Source organism: Trichosurus vulpecula, chromosome 6, assembly GCF_011100635.1.
Source record: "Trichosurus vulpecula isolate mTriVul1 chromosome 6, mTriVul1.pri, whole genome shotgun sequence".
NCBI lineage: Eukaryota > Metazoa > Chordata > Mammalia > Diprotodontia > Phalangeridae > Trichosurus > Trichosurus vulpecula.
The window spans coordinates 265,733,851-265,751,598 of record NC_050578.1 but is presented as its reverse complement, the minus strand read 5'-3'; the positions used below and the strand labels follow the sequence as shown (position 1 = coordinate 265,751,598).

The 17,748-nt window shown below is 43.1% G+C and overlaps 1 protein-coding gene across 1 annotated transcript in view; it reads right to left on the bottom strand.

Annotated features, from left to right (window-relative positions):
• Window positions 1-17,097, bottom strand: part of PATL1 (PAT1 homolog 1, processing body mRNA decay factor) — a 39,947-nt gene extending 22,850 nt beyond the window's left edge. Inside the window, exons 1-9 of the mRNA XM_036763786.1 lie at window positions 16,906-17,097; window positions 13,161-13,272; window positions 5,290-5,504; window positions 4,897-4,971; window positions 4,293-4,487; window positions 3,291-3,392; window positions 2,759-2,848; window positions 2,250-2,464; window positions 1,721-1,810 (exon numbers count right to left, since the gene is read on the bottom strand). Of these exons, the coding sequence (XP_036619681.1) occupies window positions 1,721-1,810; window positions 2,250-2,464; window positions 2,759-2,848; window positions 3,291-3,392; window positions 4,293-4,487; window positions 4,897-4,971; window positions 5,290-5,504; window positions 13,161-13,272; window positions 16,906-16,920 (1,109 nt within the window). The 5' untranslated portion in view covers window positions 16,921-17,097. The remainder of the gene's footprint in view (window positions 1-1,720; window positions 1,811-2,249; window positions 2,465-2,758; window positions 2,849-3,290; window positions 3,393-4,292; window positions 4,488-4,896; window positions 4,972-5,289; window positions 5,505-13,160; window positions 13,273-16,905) is intronic.
• Between the last annotated feature and the right edge of the window lie 651 nt (window positions 17,098-17,748).

Genomic DNA, 17,748 nt, shown 5'->3' with positions numbered 1-17,748 from the left:
AAATACTGTAAGGATTCAGAAAGAAACAGCTCAAGTGCCAAGGACTCACAGTCAAGATCACAGAAAGACCTGGTGGCTTCTACTTAATCCAGAAGCAAAAGCAATAACCTCACAACCAAAGATAAGTTATACTGCAAAGCTGAATATAATCCTACAGGGGAAAAAGTGACCTTGAATGAAACAGAAGATTTTCCAGAATTTCTCATGACAAGACCAAAAGTGAGTAGGAACTCTGAAATACAAACATAAGAGTCTAGAGAACCCTACAAAGGGAAATTTATTTGAGCAACTGAAATGGGCTGTATGTTGATGAAAAGCTAACATTGCAACCGGGGAGAACAAACAAGTGTCCCACTGTCTTCAAAAGGTGATGGACTCAAGGTGTATAAAGAGCCCTGGCTTTGCAAATGGCCATGGTGTGGAATCATATTCCTTGGTCACGCTTCCTTGGTTTTCTTCTTTCTCTTACTTTTTTAATTGTCAGGGAGTATATTAAAAGAGAGAGAGAGAACAAAGAGAGAAAGCAAATGAGCCACTGAAATGCTTTCACAAGTGCACAGAAGAAGGCATGGAGAAGCAGGGGAGCTTTGAAAGCAGTATGTGGAATTTGAACAAATAGACATTCATACAGTTCTCTTTGTGTTCTGCTGTGCACACGAAAATGCTAGCAAGAAGAAAAATCACTGCTAAAGCAAGATGGCAAAGATGGAGCAGGCAGGCAGGAAGGAAAGCCAGGTGAGCAAGGTCCCAGAAAGGAGACTGGAAACAGAGCAAAGTCAGAGGATCAAAAGGACAAGCATCATGGACTTGTTTTTAAAAGACTCAGGGAAATGGAGACTATTTTAGTTTAATACTAATATTATCAAAATTAGAGAAGAGGCTTATACTACTTGGGAATAATTTTAAAAATTCAAATTTACATAGAATATTTCTTCCAAGTAACTCAACAAATTTCATAAATTCATTCATTCATTGCTCACCACTCTTACAAAGTAAGAAGACAGGGAAAAATAACTTCCACCTCTATGATGTTTTAAGATTTCCAGAGACATCTTCTCATAAAAGCCCTGTAAGGCAGGTAGTGTAAGTAACAACAGACTCTTGTAGAGGTGAGGAAACTGAGCCTCTGGGGGTTAAGTGACTTGCCCATGGTCACAATGTGCTGCAATCAGCATCTGAATCCAGGTCTTCAGAATCTAAGACCATCACTCTGCCCCACTATACAACACTGTCTAATAGTTACATATTCACGATCGAACATCTGGGCACCGTAAAAGTGCCCAAGTGAAATGTCACAATTTCTCCTTCCTTTTCCCCCCATTGCTTTTTTTTTCTCTTTTCTTTTTACACATACAAAAGGGAATAATATATTTTCAGGAAGACTGAGTTGCAACCTTGCCTCAGATTCTTACTAGTTGTGTGACCTTGACTAAGTCACTTGACCTGTTTGCCTCAGAGTTTCCTCATCTGTAAAATGGAGATACTAATAGCACCTAACTCACAAAGTTGTTGTGACAGTCAAATGGGTTTATACATGAAATGGGCTATGCAAACTTTAAACTGCTATATCAGTACTGTTATTATTTTTATTATTGTCGATGTTGTTATTATTTGATCGGCTAATCCACAAGGGCACTCCCTAATGTCAAAAGGATCAGTGTAAAGTAGAAATAATCTCTTCTATTAACACCACCCAAACCCAGGAGAACTTGGTACTCACTTTCTATTCTGTTGCTGTCTCTGATGTAAGAGTCGACGGTGCTGTGGGTGAAGGTGAGTTGTGTCTGGTCTGAACATCTGGGACTGAGGTCTGTGGAAAAACAAAAATAGCTTCCAAGAGTCATCCACGTGAGAGGAAGGACTCCTGTGTTCTGAGAGTCATTTCCAATGTCTGCTCTTCACTTAGCTGGTAGGTGGTGGTTAATGAATTCAAGTTTATAAGTGGACATCATTTTAGGGCACTAAATTTTTCACAAAAGTCTTCATTGATTTTAGGAGACTGGGTTATGACCTGATATCAAAGCACCTGAAAAGCAAGATCCTGAAAGTACTCATCTCCTAAAGGCAGTCCTAACATTTAGGTGAAGGGCCAGCAAGGGTTTATACCTGTTTTGCTGAATTTCTCATTCTAGACACAGGGACCTGTTTCTAGTAGACGCTATACTACTACACTTTGTCAATATGGAAGAAATCCAGTGAGCATCCGATGAGTTATATTCAAGCAAAATGAAATGTTTTATTTTTGTTACCTTAGGTTTTGTAGGTGAGGTCCTGGGCAAGAGGGATGCTGCTGTGCTGGGGGTGGTGTAGCTGGTGGAGGTGCGCCAAAGAAGGCACGGAAGCCAGGAGCTGGGGGAATCATTTGTCCAACCCGTCCTTGAAGCAACTTGGGATTCATAGTAGCAAGGGGACTGCTTACAAATCCAGAGAGACGAGCAAACTGGCTGGGAGACATTCGTCCAGGCTGCAGGTAGGAAAAGGGACAAAACTTTCAATTTAGCTACAAAGGACCCTATGCCACGGGATTAGTATACTTTTGTCCACCAGAGGGTATTTTCTCCATCAATAGCTTTGCTGGTGGGAAAAAATAAAAATACTAAATAAATAATTTTTTAAAAATAGCTTTACCGGGAAAAGCAAAGCAGAAAATATGCCAAGGAGCGACAAAGTATTAACAAAACCCAAATGCTACATCCTCAGACAAGAAAGTGAGAGGCCCAATCTGGCAACAGAGAGAGAGAGACAGCCACAGCTTTACCTGTGCTCCTCCTAGAAGCTGTGCCCTCTGAATAGGGCTGAGAACAGGTGTGACACTGGGAGGGAATGGGTGGCCCAGAAGGGAAGAGTTCTGGAAAAGAAAGGGAAAAACTGAAGCTTATTCTAAACCAAAAAATTAATCAACAAAATATATAAACACTCAATAGGTACACAAAACATACTTGGATCACATGTAAAAATCATAAATTTTACAACTTAAGATACTCAAGCTATTTCCTAGGAGGAACAAAATGGACAAAGAATTTTAATTATTTAACATGGAGAAATAAATGGTAAAAGAAGGATTAAAAAGCCAAAAGTAAGCTGATCTAATCGACAGAGTCTGGATTTGTAAAGAAGAGAAAATTGAGGTAAGAGAAATAATCAAGCAGCATTAATCATATTAGGCCTTAGGACCTTTTGAGGTTCAGATTAAGAAATTGAAGTAGTGAAGAAGTTCAAGATACAGGCAGCAGAGGATGGTATGGGATGTAAACACATGCACATCCACAATAAGTAGGAAAGTGTAATACCGCGACACCGCAGAGCTGGTTTGGAGACATCCTCTCGCCATAGGGAGCAGGATATCGCTGTTGCATCGGGGCACGAACATGAACAGGCTTCGGACAAAGAATCTGTCAGAACAAAAAGAAAACCCAGAGAATTGGACTTCAATACAAGTGAGTTTCTCTTTCACCTACTCTAAGTGTCCCTCCCATCAGATTCTGGTGTAGAAGTAAAATGGAAATCAATGGCCCTGCTTCTAAACAGGTTCAAACATGGACCTCCTGATCTTTTCTCTCTCTCACAAACAACAATGTGCCCATTTTAGCTGAGGGAGATTTAGCTAATTCTCCAGTATCCCCACCCCTTCCATGCTGAGGGAGGTACTAGCAAATTCTCGGACTTGCAAATTCTCGCTCCCATGATGGCACATTTTGGCAAACAGTTAGGGATAGGGAATGGATAAGAAAGCTGGAGGATTAACTAAGCTCCATTCTGGAGACCTTCTGATATTCTGATATGGCCTTCATGCTCAGCAGCTTCATGACACACTATGACTTTCTACTGTTTCAGATAGAAGTGATCCTGGCTGGGCCATACCAGTACCTCCCTCCCCCCATACCTTCCAAATGGGCCTTCCTTTTCAGCTGCTGGTTTCAGGTGGAGGAAAGTCTATGGAACAGGACTGCACAGGCTCTAGGGAAAGCAGGGACATCTTAAGGGTACAAAGGGATGTGGACAGCACTGTGTGTTCCCATTCCCCCCAGCCTTTAATTTTCTGGCAGTGTTCTGGACAGTCACCAAAATTTTTTTAAAATACCATCAAGTGGTAACCTATCTGTTTTTAATTATTAGACAGCAGCAGCAATGAATGATAGGGGCATCTGTCTTTTCTTCACTCTAAATTGGCTATTTTCCTTTCTAATTCAGTACCTACCAAAATCTTCCCCCCTCCTCCCAGAACAAATCCACTAAATGATTTTGCCCAGATTCCCAATATCCTGGGCTGAGTGCCTGCAAATGAGATATACCTGCTGGTTAAAGCTGGGTACAGCCATCTGCTTAGGTGGGGTGCCTATTGGGACCGCTCTGACAGGAGGGCTCCCAATGACGGGAGAAGTTGAACGCCTTGGTAATGCCCGCTCAGAAAGGTCCCGCTCCTCTTCCGGGCCCTGTGGGGGTCTCTGAGGCAAGGCATATTCTAACACAGACACTGTGGGCATTTCCTGATTGAAAAACAGAGCCATTAGAAAACTGGACATACAAGTGCTTTAGCAATTTCCAGGGATACTAAACCATTTTGAGATACTATGACCTGAATCAGTGGCATAGTTATAGCAGTGAATGGTCAAACTGAATTTAAGAGGCAAAAAAGAATAAACCAAATTGGGGAGGCAAATGTTAATACTCGACTAGGCTGGCTTTTTGAGCCACTACTATACCTCACATTTCAATGTAATGTGCCTTAATTAGCGTTTGCTGAATGGAGTCTTAAGGACTCAATGTGCCAAGGACTGTGTAAATCACCAGGATACAAAGTTCCTCAAGGAATTTACATCCTGCTAAAATAATCCCATATTTCACAACAGCAGACTGTTTGTGTGCCCTGGATTATTAATGGAATTAACAGGCTACCTGAGCAAGAAGTGGTCCTCGTATGCGTCTCAGAACTGCAGAGCCATCCCAAATGCTAGAATTGAGACCTCCAGGCTGGTGGTACAAAAAGGGGAAAGAGATGAACTGTTGGAACTCTGGAACAATTTGAATTCTCTGGTTGCTTTATTCTACTCATCCTAGTGAGGATATAGAGAGCTCAACAATCTGAGAAAACACATTTTATCAGAGCCGTATATGTAGGCCTACCACTACTAGAAATCTTTTTTTATTCACTTTTAGAAACAAGCTTATTACGAGCTGCAGCACAGTAAAAAGTTACAAAGCTTAAGACGTCACTCAATTACACTGCCTGGGTGGAAATACTAGGAAGGGTCCACTTTCAAAGTTCTTAGAGCCTGAGGATCCACTCACCTGCAGAACAGGCCTGGTCTGCAGTGCCCTCATGATTGCTGGGTCCTCCAGTTCATTGTCAATCACCATTTTACTGAGCCTTTCAGCCAGGTTTTCTTCATGGTCTCCCAGCAAGTCCATCTCATCAGTGCTCCCATTGCCTGTCTGTTCAACTGCCACCACTGGCTTCTCTTCCAATTCAGCCAGGCGCTCATGTGCTTCCTGCCAATCATCATCTACAAGAAAACCGCAAAGATGAAATATGGCCAATAAAAGCACTTATGTTATAAATCATCAAGTGACTGGGGTTTATAGATTTATAAATTCTTGTTCTTGGACCTCTTCTTTTTATTTTTTTATATTCTCTCTTCTTCCTTCAGAATTATCTCTACTTCTCCGGTCTTGACCTCTCTTCGAGCTATATAAATGAAGTTCTACTAGCTTCTGGATGTTCACACGAGGCTACCGCACTGACACCTCAAACTCAACATGTTTGAAGTAAAATTCATCTTTCTCCTAAAACCTGCTCCTCTCTCCCCCTTAATTTATCATTATCTTCCCAATTACCCTAAAATGTCTAAAGGTCAAAATCCTTAAGGATTCTTCCCTCATCCTTGCTCTCCACAACCCTAATTAATTGCAAAGTTTTACATTTAGAAATATTCTATCTGTAAAATCTCTCACAACCAGCATCCTTTCTCTATTCTTAATGCCACCATCCTTGTTTAAAGCTTCATGACTGGCAGCTAGGTGGTGCAGTGAGTAGAGCACTGGCCCTGGAGTCAGAAGGACTTGAGTTCAAATTCGACCTCAGACACTTGACACACATAGTAGCTGTGTGACCTTGGGCAAGTCACTTAACCCCAATTGCCCTGCCTTCCCCCCTCCAAAAAAAAAGTCAAGTGATATATTATAAAAAAAACAACTTCATTACTTTTTATATTTGTTATGAGGTATCCCTAGTTCCACAAGCTGGCAATGCTGTATTTAATAGTCAATACTTTCTGGCTGTTTAAAGGGGAGGAGGGTAGTAGAAAACCATGCCCTTCTCCCACCTAGCTTCCACTAATACAGGAATGTTCCTCAATTGGTCACGGTTGAGGGGGTGGCTTCCTATCAGAGACAGAGCAGGATGCTCTTGAATCAGTAAAATGTACCTCGATAAGGGAGATGATTGAGCTAACTTAAGGGGCTCAGACTCCTTTCTAAACTGACTTCTGATGGCACAGCTTTCAACTTGCATGAGCTCCGCATCACCTCTAAGGAGGTGGTTCTAAAAAAGAACACATAAACATGTGATGTAGTATGACTAAAAGCAGACAAGGCTTCTCTAGATTTTTGGCCCCTAATCTTCCCATCATTCTCTTGCCTTGTATGGCTGTTCTGAGCAGGAGCCTGGAAACTTTGCTTTCACTTTTCTTCCCCCTCCTCCCAGTAGCCAGCAGAACTCTGGGTCTCCTTCTTAGCCTTGCTTGCTGAACCAGGTCTGTTCTAATCTGAAGCTGAGCTATGTAGCAGAAGCCTGCTCTGTCTCCTTTTTCCTCTCTCTTCTGCTTCCCCAGCCCCAACTCCAGTTCATATGGACAGAATCCAGAAGGTCTAGGAGAGGTAACTTAGTGTCATTCTCTTAATCAACATGCATTAAGTGCCTACTGTGTGCCAGATACTGTGTTAAGTGCTTGGAATACAAAGACAAAATCAAAACAAACACTCAGTGCTCCCTTTATTGGAATAATTGTGTTTTCTGTGTTTAAGATTAGGGTCAGAACTGTAAGTTTTATTACGAAGAACTTATTATGGATAGATTTGTAAGTTGTTCTCAACAGATCATGTTAGAATGTAAATTCCCTGAAAGTAAGAATTCTTTCTATTTGTATCCTGAGTTTCCAGAACAGTACCTGGTATACAGTGGAGCCCTAATACATGCTCACTGATTGGTACTTAAATGAATACGAGATTAACATTATCATTACTGACAAATATACAATACATAACCTGATTATATCCATTAAATACTTCTCTTTTGAGAGCAAAATGTAGTTATTTTGTGATGCTGCCTTGCTGGTATACTAAGTCCAAGGTCTCAAATATCCCAGAAGTCCTGGGACCTGTGTAGATTTAGTGCTAGAGGAGATAATAACTTGTGCAAACTGGGAGTTCATTACCAGTTAATTACTACTGTTAGATTAATCTTTTTAAAACAAAAGCTCTGATCATGAACCTTTGCATCTCAAATACCTCTGAAGATCCCTTTCCCAATTAAATAAAGCTAAATTTCTCACTTGAGGCTCACCATGATTTGGGTGGTCACAATGAATCTTTTTTTTTTTTTTACAATGAATCTTTCTATTCTTATTAGCCACTACTCCCAATTATACACTGTACCTTCTAACCAAATTGCTACTTCCTAATATGGAAGCCTGCTCTGAAATTCTTTACTTGTGGGCTTTTACTCATACTATTTTCTCTGCCTGGAATGTGCCCTAATCCTGTTTGCTTGCCCAATTCTTAGCTATTTCTCTGATCCTCCCAGACAGAAAGATATCTCCATCTCTTCCGCATTTTGTATTTCTCATTAAACACATCTGACCTAAAAAATTAGTTATTTGTACATGTATTCTCTATTCCACTAACTCCATGAAGACAGAGACCCTGCTGCCTTTTTTTTTTCATCTCCCTCCCCCCTTCCCCTCACCTAGGAATTTATTGAAGGTATTCAATAAATAGATGGTTGAGTGGGTGTTTATGTTAACCCAGAGTATACCTCTGTGAAGTAGGTAGAAAGAAGATGGTATTTTTGTTTTAAAATGAGATAAAAAGTGGGACAAGAGCCACTGCCCATTTCAAAAACAGATCAGAGCTCGGATAAAGCCTTGCTTACCAATGTAATACCCTGTCTACAGCATCATTGGCATTTATGGAACTTTTAAAAAACTGATACTGAGACTTTCTTGTGTTCACACCACTAATGGGTCTTGCTCAAATGTGACTCAAACATGAGCCTCCCCAGAAGTATTAAACTAGCACTGCATTAGCACTGTTCCTGTCTGGAGTACTCATGTTCATGTCTTTCCATCATCTCCCAGCTCTGACTCTTTTCATTCCTACTGACACAATCTCCACCCAGCTTCTGCTTATCTCTTCCTTGGGGATGCTTCTTCCCTTACAGACTCTAGCATCACTTCTACTCTCAATCTGTGACAGTTTTGTCAGAAATCTTTTCTTGTTGCTACCACCATGCCATCTCAGTGTCTTGGGGCCTCACTCTTGTGATGACCAGAGTTCTGATCACCACCCATTTCAGCTTTCCTAAATCACACTTCTTTCCTTCTTCCAAAGCTTCTTTACTATAACCAATTCATTCTTACATCTATGAGAAACACTCTTCTCAGACCAGTTTACCAAGCTCAATCTCATTCAAAGAGCTCCTAAAATCTCTATTTCCTCTCTGAAGCTTTTGATAAGGAACTAAAAGAAGTAGCATTTTCTTCCTAACTCCATTCCACTTAAATATACAATTCTTTATCTATCCACAATATACGGTAATGTTCCTCTTTGATTGTACACATTACATATTCTGGGTTACACTTGTGGATAAACTGCTTGTAGGTTTTCTGGACAGGCTATGTATCAAGAGATCAAGGAAAAATGTCTAACTCTTTCTATACTCTATCTTATGCAATGTAGTACCATACAGAATGACATTTAAGAGTTGGCCCTCCATTTTTATAGATGAGGAATCTTAGAGCAACAAATGTTAAGAAACTCACTGGAAAAAAAAAAGGCAGAGACAAAACTAGAACCCAGGTTCTAGTTCGTAATCCAGGACTCTTTTCATTCAACCATGTATAGATAAATGTAAACTCTTTATATTTGAAGGTAACTAAATACCACTACCACAAAATTTATAAGTACAAGAATGGAGAGTCATGTCTACTTATAAAGCAGCTCACCTGGAAAAGATCTGGGCCTTTTAGATCACAAGCTCGACATGGGTCAGCAGCAAGCTATAATCAGGGAAGAACTGTGGCCAGGATGGTAAAAATAAGGCTTCTGTTGCCTTACGAGCTGGCCAGGCCACATCTGGGGTGCGATGTTCAATTCTGCTTGTCACATTTTAGGAAGGACAATGATGAGCTGCAAAGTCTCTCACCAGAGGGTAAAGGGCCTTGGGATCATGCCAAACAAAGACTGTAGAAGATGGGTTTGTTTAGCCAGGGCAAGACAAGGCTTAGGGGAGTCAAATATTTAGAGGGTTATCAGGTTAAAAAAAGGGATTGTCTTCATTCTATTTTGCCCCAGAGGGTAAAAGAAGTAGCAATGGGTGGAAGCTTTGAATAGGAAAATTCAGGTTTGCCGTAAGGCCTGTGCTTCCCCTCCCTGGATGCCATCAAGCATAGGCTGGATCACCAATTGTTGAGTAGTTGCAAAGTTCTTGTTCAGGCATAGTCTGGACTACATGGTCTGTAGTCCTTCCAACTCTGAATTTCTGTGACGCAGCAAGACTCTAGTTTACTTTTTTTTCTTTTTTGCCTTTTCTTAAAGCACTGAGACCCAATATAAAATTAAATATTGCAAATAAACAAAATAATTGCTTACATTTATCACCCTTGTGGTAAGCAATGCACCCTGGAATAAGATAATTTCCCATGCCTTGTAACTATGGGAAAACGACATTTGACAACATTCCTATTATCCACCAGGTACTGGGAAGCATTGTTAAAGCTACAAAGGACCTTCCCTGACCCTGAAATAGTGGTTCATTCTGGTACTAAAGATGGCAGATCTAGAAAAGACATTCCAAATGTGTTTACAGAAGCACACAGGTTTGTAGGTGCTTTCCCAGACATACTGGATTCTCTTGCTTGCTCAACAACTCCCTGTTTCTCTGAATAAATGATTCAATGACAATTTTTGTATCATCTTCCTTTTTATAGAAAAAAATCTGAGAAAGTCACCTAAAAATTCTATAAGTTTTCACGGCACTAACAAACTATGTTTTGGCTGTAATATCTACAAAAAAGACAACATTTGTAACACAGATGGTTAAGTAAATAATGAGTTATTTCAGGCCATGCTTCCTTTCAGCACAAGGGGTATCACTGCACATCTTCTTACTTGCCATTTCTCCTACTAAGATCCTACTTCTTCTCTCTGGGTACCAAAGAAAGAAAGAAAGCAGGAAGAGTAACCTTCTAAAACCATTAGTTTGTGATTCCAGAGGACTGTTGATGAGGCATGCTATCCACCTCCCAAAAAGAGAGGTGGACTGTGGGTATAGACTGAAATATGTTACTGAACATGAGCAATGCGGGGATTTGTTTTACTTGTCAATGTGTATTTGTTACAAGACTGTTCTTTTCTTTTCTTTTTTTCCTTCCCCAATCAAGGGGTGTAGTTGAGTGAGAGATAAAATAGATTTTTCTAAATTGAAAAGAATAAAATCAACGGTTTGGTAACTTCTGTGGTCAAGAAGTTGTATTTTTAAAGTTGGACATTTAATTATGAATCAAAGAGGCCTGTTTGCATAGGGTACCATAATCTTCCCATTCTCATTCTTTTTTCAATAAATGTATAAGGTCACTTGGAAACATAGTGTGTGGCATTTTGAGTTCCAGTGCACTCACTGTGTGGCAACACTTTACTCGCTATACTTTTCACATGACCTAAAGAATGCAGTTACTCAGATATGAAAAAGTCTGACCTCAATCCATGTAGGTCACAAGTCGAATTGCGAATCAAGAAGAAAACAAGAGGTGTGATGGGGGAGGGGAAGGGGGAAGGAGAAGGGGGAGGAGGATAAGGAAGAAGGAAGAGGAAGGAAGAGAAAGGAGAAAGAAGAGGAATAGGAGGCGGCAGCTTGTACTTTTGGCCATTAAAATGTTTCCTTTCAACCAAAAAGTACTGACCTTAAGACCAGACTCTCAGATTCTTAGCTGCTTTTGGATTTAGACAATCCCACCAGCCACATTGGTGGTAAATCCAGGTGGCCTTGAGGCCAACCCTGAAAGATCAAGGAGCATTAAAGGATAAGAGCAGGAGAGATGATCAAGGAATAATGGAGACTTAGCTTGGAGACAATCACAGTCCCTAAGAAAGACAGACTATTTCTTTAGAAGGTAAAGAAATACCCAAGTCCAACAAAGTAGGGATGACAGGTAAGCAGTTCCTGCTCTGAGTTTGTTTGGTACACAAGTTTTGCCTTGTTAAAACTTTACTTGTCCAAGTTTACTACTCCAAAATAACACAAAAACTTAACTTACACAGAGCAGAATCACCTATTTTCTTAAGGAAGGCTGATCCTTAGTATCACTAAGCCACAGTTACTAACATTGCCAGGCTGATTCAATCAAAAAGCTGAGTCTCTGAACATAAAACAGTTACACAAAACAGGCTAAAGAAACTCAATATAATTGTAATTACTGATATTTACGTGGTGCTGCTTATAATTATTGAAGAGAGATAGCATGAGGGAGGGAGGGAGAGAGGGTGTGTGTGTGTGTGTGTGTAAAATCCACCAACAGATTTTTAACTCCAGTCTCTTATCATAAGATTTTCTCAAAGGAGAATCACTATCTTGGAAAATCCTTTCTGTTCAGAGGTTTGTTGACTGAAAAATTCTTCTTACTCATGTTTCCTCTCTAGTCCAGCAAGTAATGTCACAGGAAGTTATTTTAACTCTATTTTTTGCATTCTGTTCTTTGTGGTTTTCCAACAGCAAGGTGTATGTGGGGGCCTGAGGAAGGGGAGAGGGGTTAAATACCATATACACAAATATTCTTACATCATTCTCATTTTTAGAGGGAACATACTCTAAGTAAGTAACTTTGCCCAGAGTAATACTCAAAGTTACTCAGAGAGCAAACATCACCCTTTCCATGGTTGCAGGTTTAAGACTGAGCCATAACAATGCGACATCCATGAACCAATTCAGTCAAAGTTTACTTTAACACTGAAGACTCCGAGAAAGGGGGAAGACAGAACATGCTCTTAATGGATAAAATGGTTCTAGATGTTAGCGCTCAATATTTTGTGCTATGTGGTTACATTAGCTGCCTATGAATGCTATTATCCTAAAGATAAGACAAAATGACAGCCAGCTCTCTGCCCCATGACTCTATCCTACAACCTATCCTTTCACCCCGGTACCATAGTCTCCAACATCTTGGAGCATGGCATCCTTCTGGCTTGTCTCCACAGCCGAGGGCACAATCCAGAAGGCCTTTGGGCCCTTTCTCTTATGGTTCTGGCTGGTACCCAGAACAACGCTCTGTTTCTTCTAATGACAGTTTCTTAGTCCTCTATGGAATTCTACAGAATCCAATTCCCATCCTTATATTCGCTATTACTTTTTCCCCCGTCTTCATCTCAGCCTAAAGTGTAATAAAACTTAGTGGAACTGAAAGCTGCAGAAAAATCTTTAAGCATCTTCTAAGGCCTTCCTTTCTCCCATTTGTCAGCCTCAGTCTCAGCCTCATCCACTACTATTTATTTTCCGCTCTCTCCTCGTTGCTCATGTGTATATATTTGCTTCCTACTATACTTCGTCTGGATTACTCATGTGCACAACTCTAAATTTCTACACATATTCTCACATCCTAACTTTGTCTCTATCATTACACTTTCTCTGTGTCATTAATGCCATCCTTCTTAACTGAAGGATGAGTAAACGCTGCTTCTCAACCCTAAGAGGGTAAGCCCAAAGAGTCCCATGGCCCACTGACTACCTGATTATTTCAAAATCCAGTTCAAAATTGGAATTTTTCTACTTGTTGAAGGGTCTCAAGGTTATTTCATGGTAACATCAGGTTTTAGTGACAGAGACCCAAAATAGAGATGTCAAGTTGGTGATTTTTATCCGCTTCAGAAGAGGAATGTGAGGTGACACTTACCAACTGCACCGGCTCCAAATGTGTCATCATTGAATTGATCAATATCTTCATCTTCTTCCCCCAGAGCCTGAAAAGCATCATCATCTTCATCCAGAGGACAATCTTCTAGGGACTAGAGAGGCAGGAGACAGGGTTAAGGTATTCAGCAAGTCCACACACCCCTGAAAAGACCACTCTGAACTGTCTGTTCTGTTGAAGAATGCAGTGCATTAACTTGCATAATGCCTGTAGTGTCTCTTCTGTGCAACCTTATCTAACAGGAGACACCGCTTCCAAAGGTGAATTTGCTTTTAGGACAGTGTTCTCTCTCAGTAGCTAGCCTATTTCCCCTTTTCTTCCCAGGGTTTCATTTCTCATATCAGAAATCTTGGTTTCGTTGATATATTTTTTGACACTATTGACACTTTCCAATACCCCAAACCCACTACACTACATAGTCCATACTTGCCATTCTCTGAAAACAGTTCAGTTAGAATGACTTTAAAAGCTTGACTGCCACTGACAATGTGTCACCTTTCGTTAGCAGAAAGGATGGCTATGTGCTTGAACAGTCTGGCACCAACACTGTCTGTGACATTTAACTTCAGCTTTGTGGACATTCGTTACATTTTTGTGCATGCCTGTATTTACACTGTATACAATATTTTCTTGACTGCATCATTTCACATGATTCCTCAGAAATCTAGTAAAGGGCCTTCTTAAATCTCAACTGCTACAACTAAGCCAGAACTGAAACTAATCCTTAACTTCCTTATCTCACTGTTTAAAGTAGTAAAAGGAATCGAAAGTTAATTATGTTACATTTCTGGCTCTGAGTTTTAGGTATTTTCCCCTATAAACTTATTTCCCGCCATGCTTATCTATTTCTCAATCTATCACTCCTTTCTTTTAAATATTTCCCAACATTCTCTCACTCCTAACTTGGGAAATAAAAAGAAACGTCTCTATAGCAACTCTTCAGACTCACAATTCACTCCATTTCCAACAAAGCAAATCTTGATAAATCATCTCCACGGCCTTGCAGAAACACAACTGCATGGCATATGAATTTTTTTTCATCCACTTTCTTGTTCTAATTATTCCTTTCTGTTTTTTTAAAAATGACAACAGCCAACTTATTCCCATCCCTTATTTCCACAGTCATCAAAAGTCCATCAGAAGTCAGTGGAGTTTGAGGAGCCTCATGTTAAGGCAAGACTTCCTGCTAATTCTAGTGGGGTGAATGAACCGGAGATTTAGCACTATGTCCTGTGACAATTCTCTAAGCTGGCTAGTGCATTGGACACAATGCTGGACTTAGAGTCAGTTAAGTCTTGACTTCAAAATCTGTCTCACACCCTTACTAGCATTGTGATCCTGGGCAAATCATTTAATCTGTGCCTGCCATTCCCTTATATGTAACATGGAATTATAATAGCACCTACCTCCCAGGGTTGTCATGAGGATCAAAGGAGATTATTTGTAAAGTGCTTTGCAAACCTTAAAGCATTATATAAATGTAAAGTGTTACAACTATTACTAATAATTATTATTAGAATCACAGAATATAGAGGTGTTCAAGTAGCTGAAGAATGTAAAGGAAAGAGGCCCTATATTTTCCTATTTTAAAGATGAGGGAGGCAATGTGGTGTAGTGGGAAGAACGATAGCCCTGGAGTCTGAGGATCTGGGCCTAAATTCCAACTCTGCCATTGTACTACTGGTGTGATTTTTGTGCAAGTCAATTAACCTCTTTGGGCCTCAGTTTCCTCATCTGTAAAATGGAGTTTGGAATGGATGATCTGAGGTCCCTTCCAGCTCTAGATCTATGATCTTATGAAATTCAGAGATATCAGTCACTTTGCTTAAAGTCACCAGGTTAGGAATCACAGATTTTTAGAATTGGACACAGAAGGAAACTGAGGCCCAGCAAGTATGTGTTATAGGTGATGTACTCCCTCCTCACATGAACCTCTTAAAATTTCCAGCTCTCTTCAAAGGTCATCTCAAATTTCACCTCATTCATATATTTTCCTGGTCCTTCCCTCCTCCTCTTCCCACCACTATCAGAAATTACTTTGTGTGTGTATTTGCATTTAAGCTCAAGGGCAGGGTTTGATGTTTAATTTTGACTTTTTTAACTCTGGAGAACAGCTCAGTGCCCAGCACATAGGCTCAGATCTAGAGCTGCAAGGGGCATCGAAGGCTATTTCAACCTCCTCACAACACTGATGAGGAAACTGACACTCAGAGAGAAGAAAAGACCTGTCCAATGTCACATAAAATCGGGTCCTCTGTTTCCAGAGTCAATGCTCTTCCCACTAGCAGGAATTTAATAACAAAAGCTTGTTGAATGCATAAATGGTAACAGTAGAATGCATGAATGGTAACAGTAGAAGAATTCTGGATGTGGATTCAGGAAGCCAGAATTCAAATTCAGCTCTGTCAATCCTTAGTATCTAATTCACCTAACTTCTCTGGGCCTCAGTTTCTTCCCCTGTAAAATAAGGTGTTCTACTAGCTGTTTATTAAAGCTCTTTCCAGTGCTTAATTCCATTCTTGAGCCCAAAGACACATTAAGTAGCAATTAAGTAGCAAGGCTGAGATTCAAACCCACTTCAAAATGCAGGTCTCGGCTCTCTTTACTGGTGGAGATGAGCACACACAGACACAGATAGACAGGCACAGACACACACACACACATACACGGGGATCTCAGGTTACTTTACCCCAGAAAAGTACTGGACGGAGCTACCTGCTCTGAATTTCAGGGCAACTGTAGGTTTGGTCTAAGTAGCTCGTGCTAGAAACCTAAGTCAAAGTACAAACCTCTCTAACAACAGGAGCAACAACAGAAACGCAGCCCAAGCTTAAACCAAGAGGCTGCCCCCACCTAAGTGGGTCTTAGCAGACAAGCCCTCCAGCGCACTTCCCCCCAAGGGCATCATCGGTGCCTTCCAGCACAGCCCGCCCCTGGCCTTTGTGAGCCGGGTCAAGGTCATGACCGCCCCAGACCTCAGACTCTAGGCAGGCCGGTCTACAGCTAAGGCCAGGGGCAGGTGCGTCCCCAGCCAGCCTCCCCCGCACCCCTCCAAGGCGGCTGTGCCTCCTGAACAGGGGCTCCAGCACCTGCTCCCCTGGGCTACTCCGAGAGATGGGGAGCCCTCATCTCAGACCACCCCGAGGCTCCGTGGCACGGGGGGGAGCGGGGGGGGGGGGAGCGCTACGGAGAGAACCCTGCAAAGTTGGAAGGATGCCCCAAGACCCCAGAGGGAGCCCTTAAAGCCACAGAGGGAACCCCCAAAGTTACAGAGGGGGCCCCACGATAAAAAGAGACTCCCCCAAAGTTACAGCGTAGCCCCTCGTGACCCCAGGGGAGTCTCCTAAGACTACACAGAGACTCCCCCAAAGTTATAGAGGGGGCCCCCCAGGCCCGCGGAAGCCTCCCAAGGCTATAAAGGGACTCCCTTAAAGTTACAGAGAGAGCCCCTTACCGTCTCAGGGGAGGCCCTTTAGGGCTCCACGGGGACCCCCCAAGTCTACAGAGGAAGACCCTTCTCCCAGGCTCCAGGGCAGTCTCCTGACCCCTCCTCAGGCTGGGCAGCGGCTCCCAGGCCGGGGCGTCGGTCAGTAGGTGTAACGGGAGTAACGGGCCCGGCCCCTCCCGCTCCCCCCCAGGTCCTCCCGGGGTGGGGGTCCCCCCTTCCCTCTCCCCCCTCCTCCTCCCTCCTCTTCCCGGGGGGCCACTTCCGGTGGCCCGCGCTCACCTCGTAGCGAAACATCGTCGGGGGGAGGGGGAAGGGAGAGGGGGGGGAGGAGGCGGAGCGGGAGGGGGATGGGGGAGGGAGGCGTGGGGAGGGGGGGGAGACGCGTCCGACGCCCCGGGCTCCTCCGCGCGCGCCCGCCACTCCTCCGCCGGCTCGCGACCCCTAGCCGCCGCCGTACGCCGCTTGCGTGCCAGCGTGCGAAGGGCGTGCGCAGGCGCGCTGGGCCGTACGGCGGGGAATCCGAGGGCAGGGGGAGGAAGGGCCCTTCCCTACTAGTGCGGCTGCGCAGGGACGGATCTGGCGCTCGGTAGTCCTCTGAGGTCAGCGGCAAATAAGTCCTAGAGCTCAGTTCAGGCCCTGCGCGGGGCTGCCCCCATCGCCTCGCCCCGGGCTGTGTTCTGTGGTGCTTGCGCCGGCTCCACGTCTGGGGCGTGGCGGGTCCTCGAGTCACGAGGCATCTGTCCGCGGGGGAAGTCCTTGTGATTGTCACCAGATTGCGGCTGGCGGGGGCGACTTGTGACCTTGAGAAACCCCGCCGGCCTGGGCCTGCCCCTTTCCGGGCCGGCAGACCCCCACCTCCATTCCCCCTCTCCCCAGCGCCGCCGCCCCATTAAAGAACTTTGTGTCAGTCCATTCACAAACACTCACGGAGCCCGGCGGGTGTGCGGCCCGCCCCAAGGCACGCGGGAAGCTAGCCCAGCCCTCGAGGGCCTCACTTTCTAGCACACCCAGGAAACGGCTGCGCTCGCCTGCACACAAAAGTTTCCAGGGACATTCACTAAAGGGAGCCAGAGATCTAGCAGACCGCCCCTCTCCGGGGCTTTCCCGCTTTGAACCGCAGCC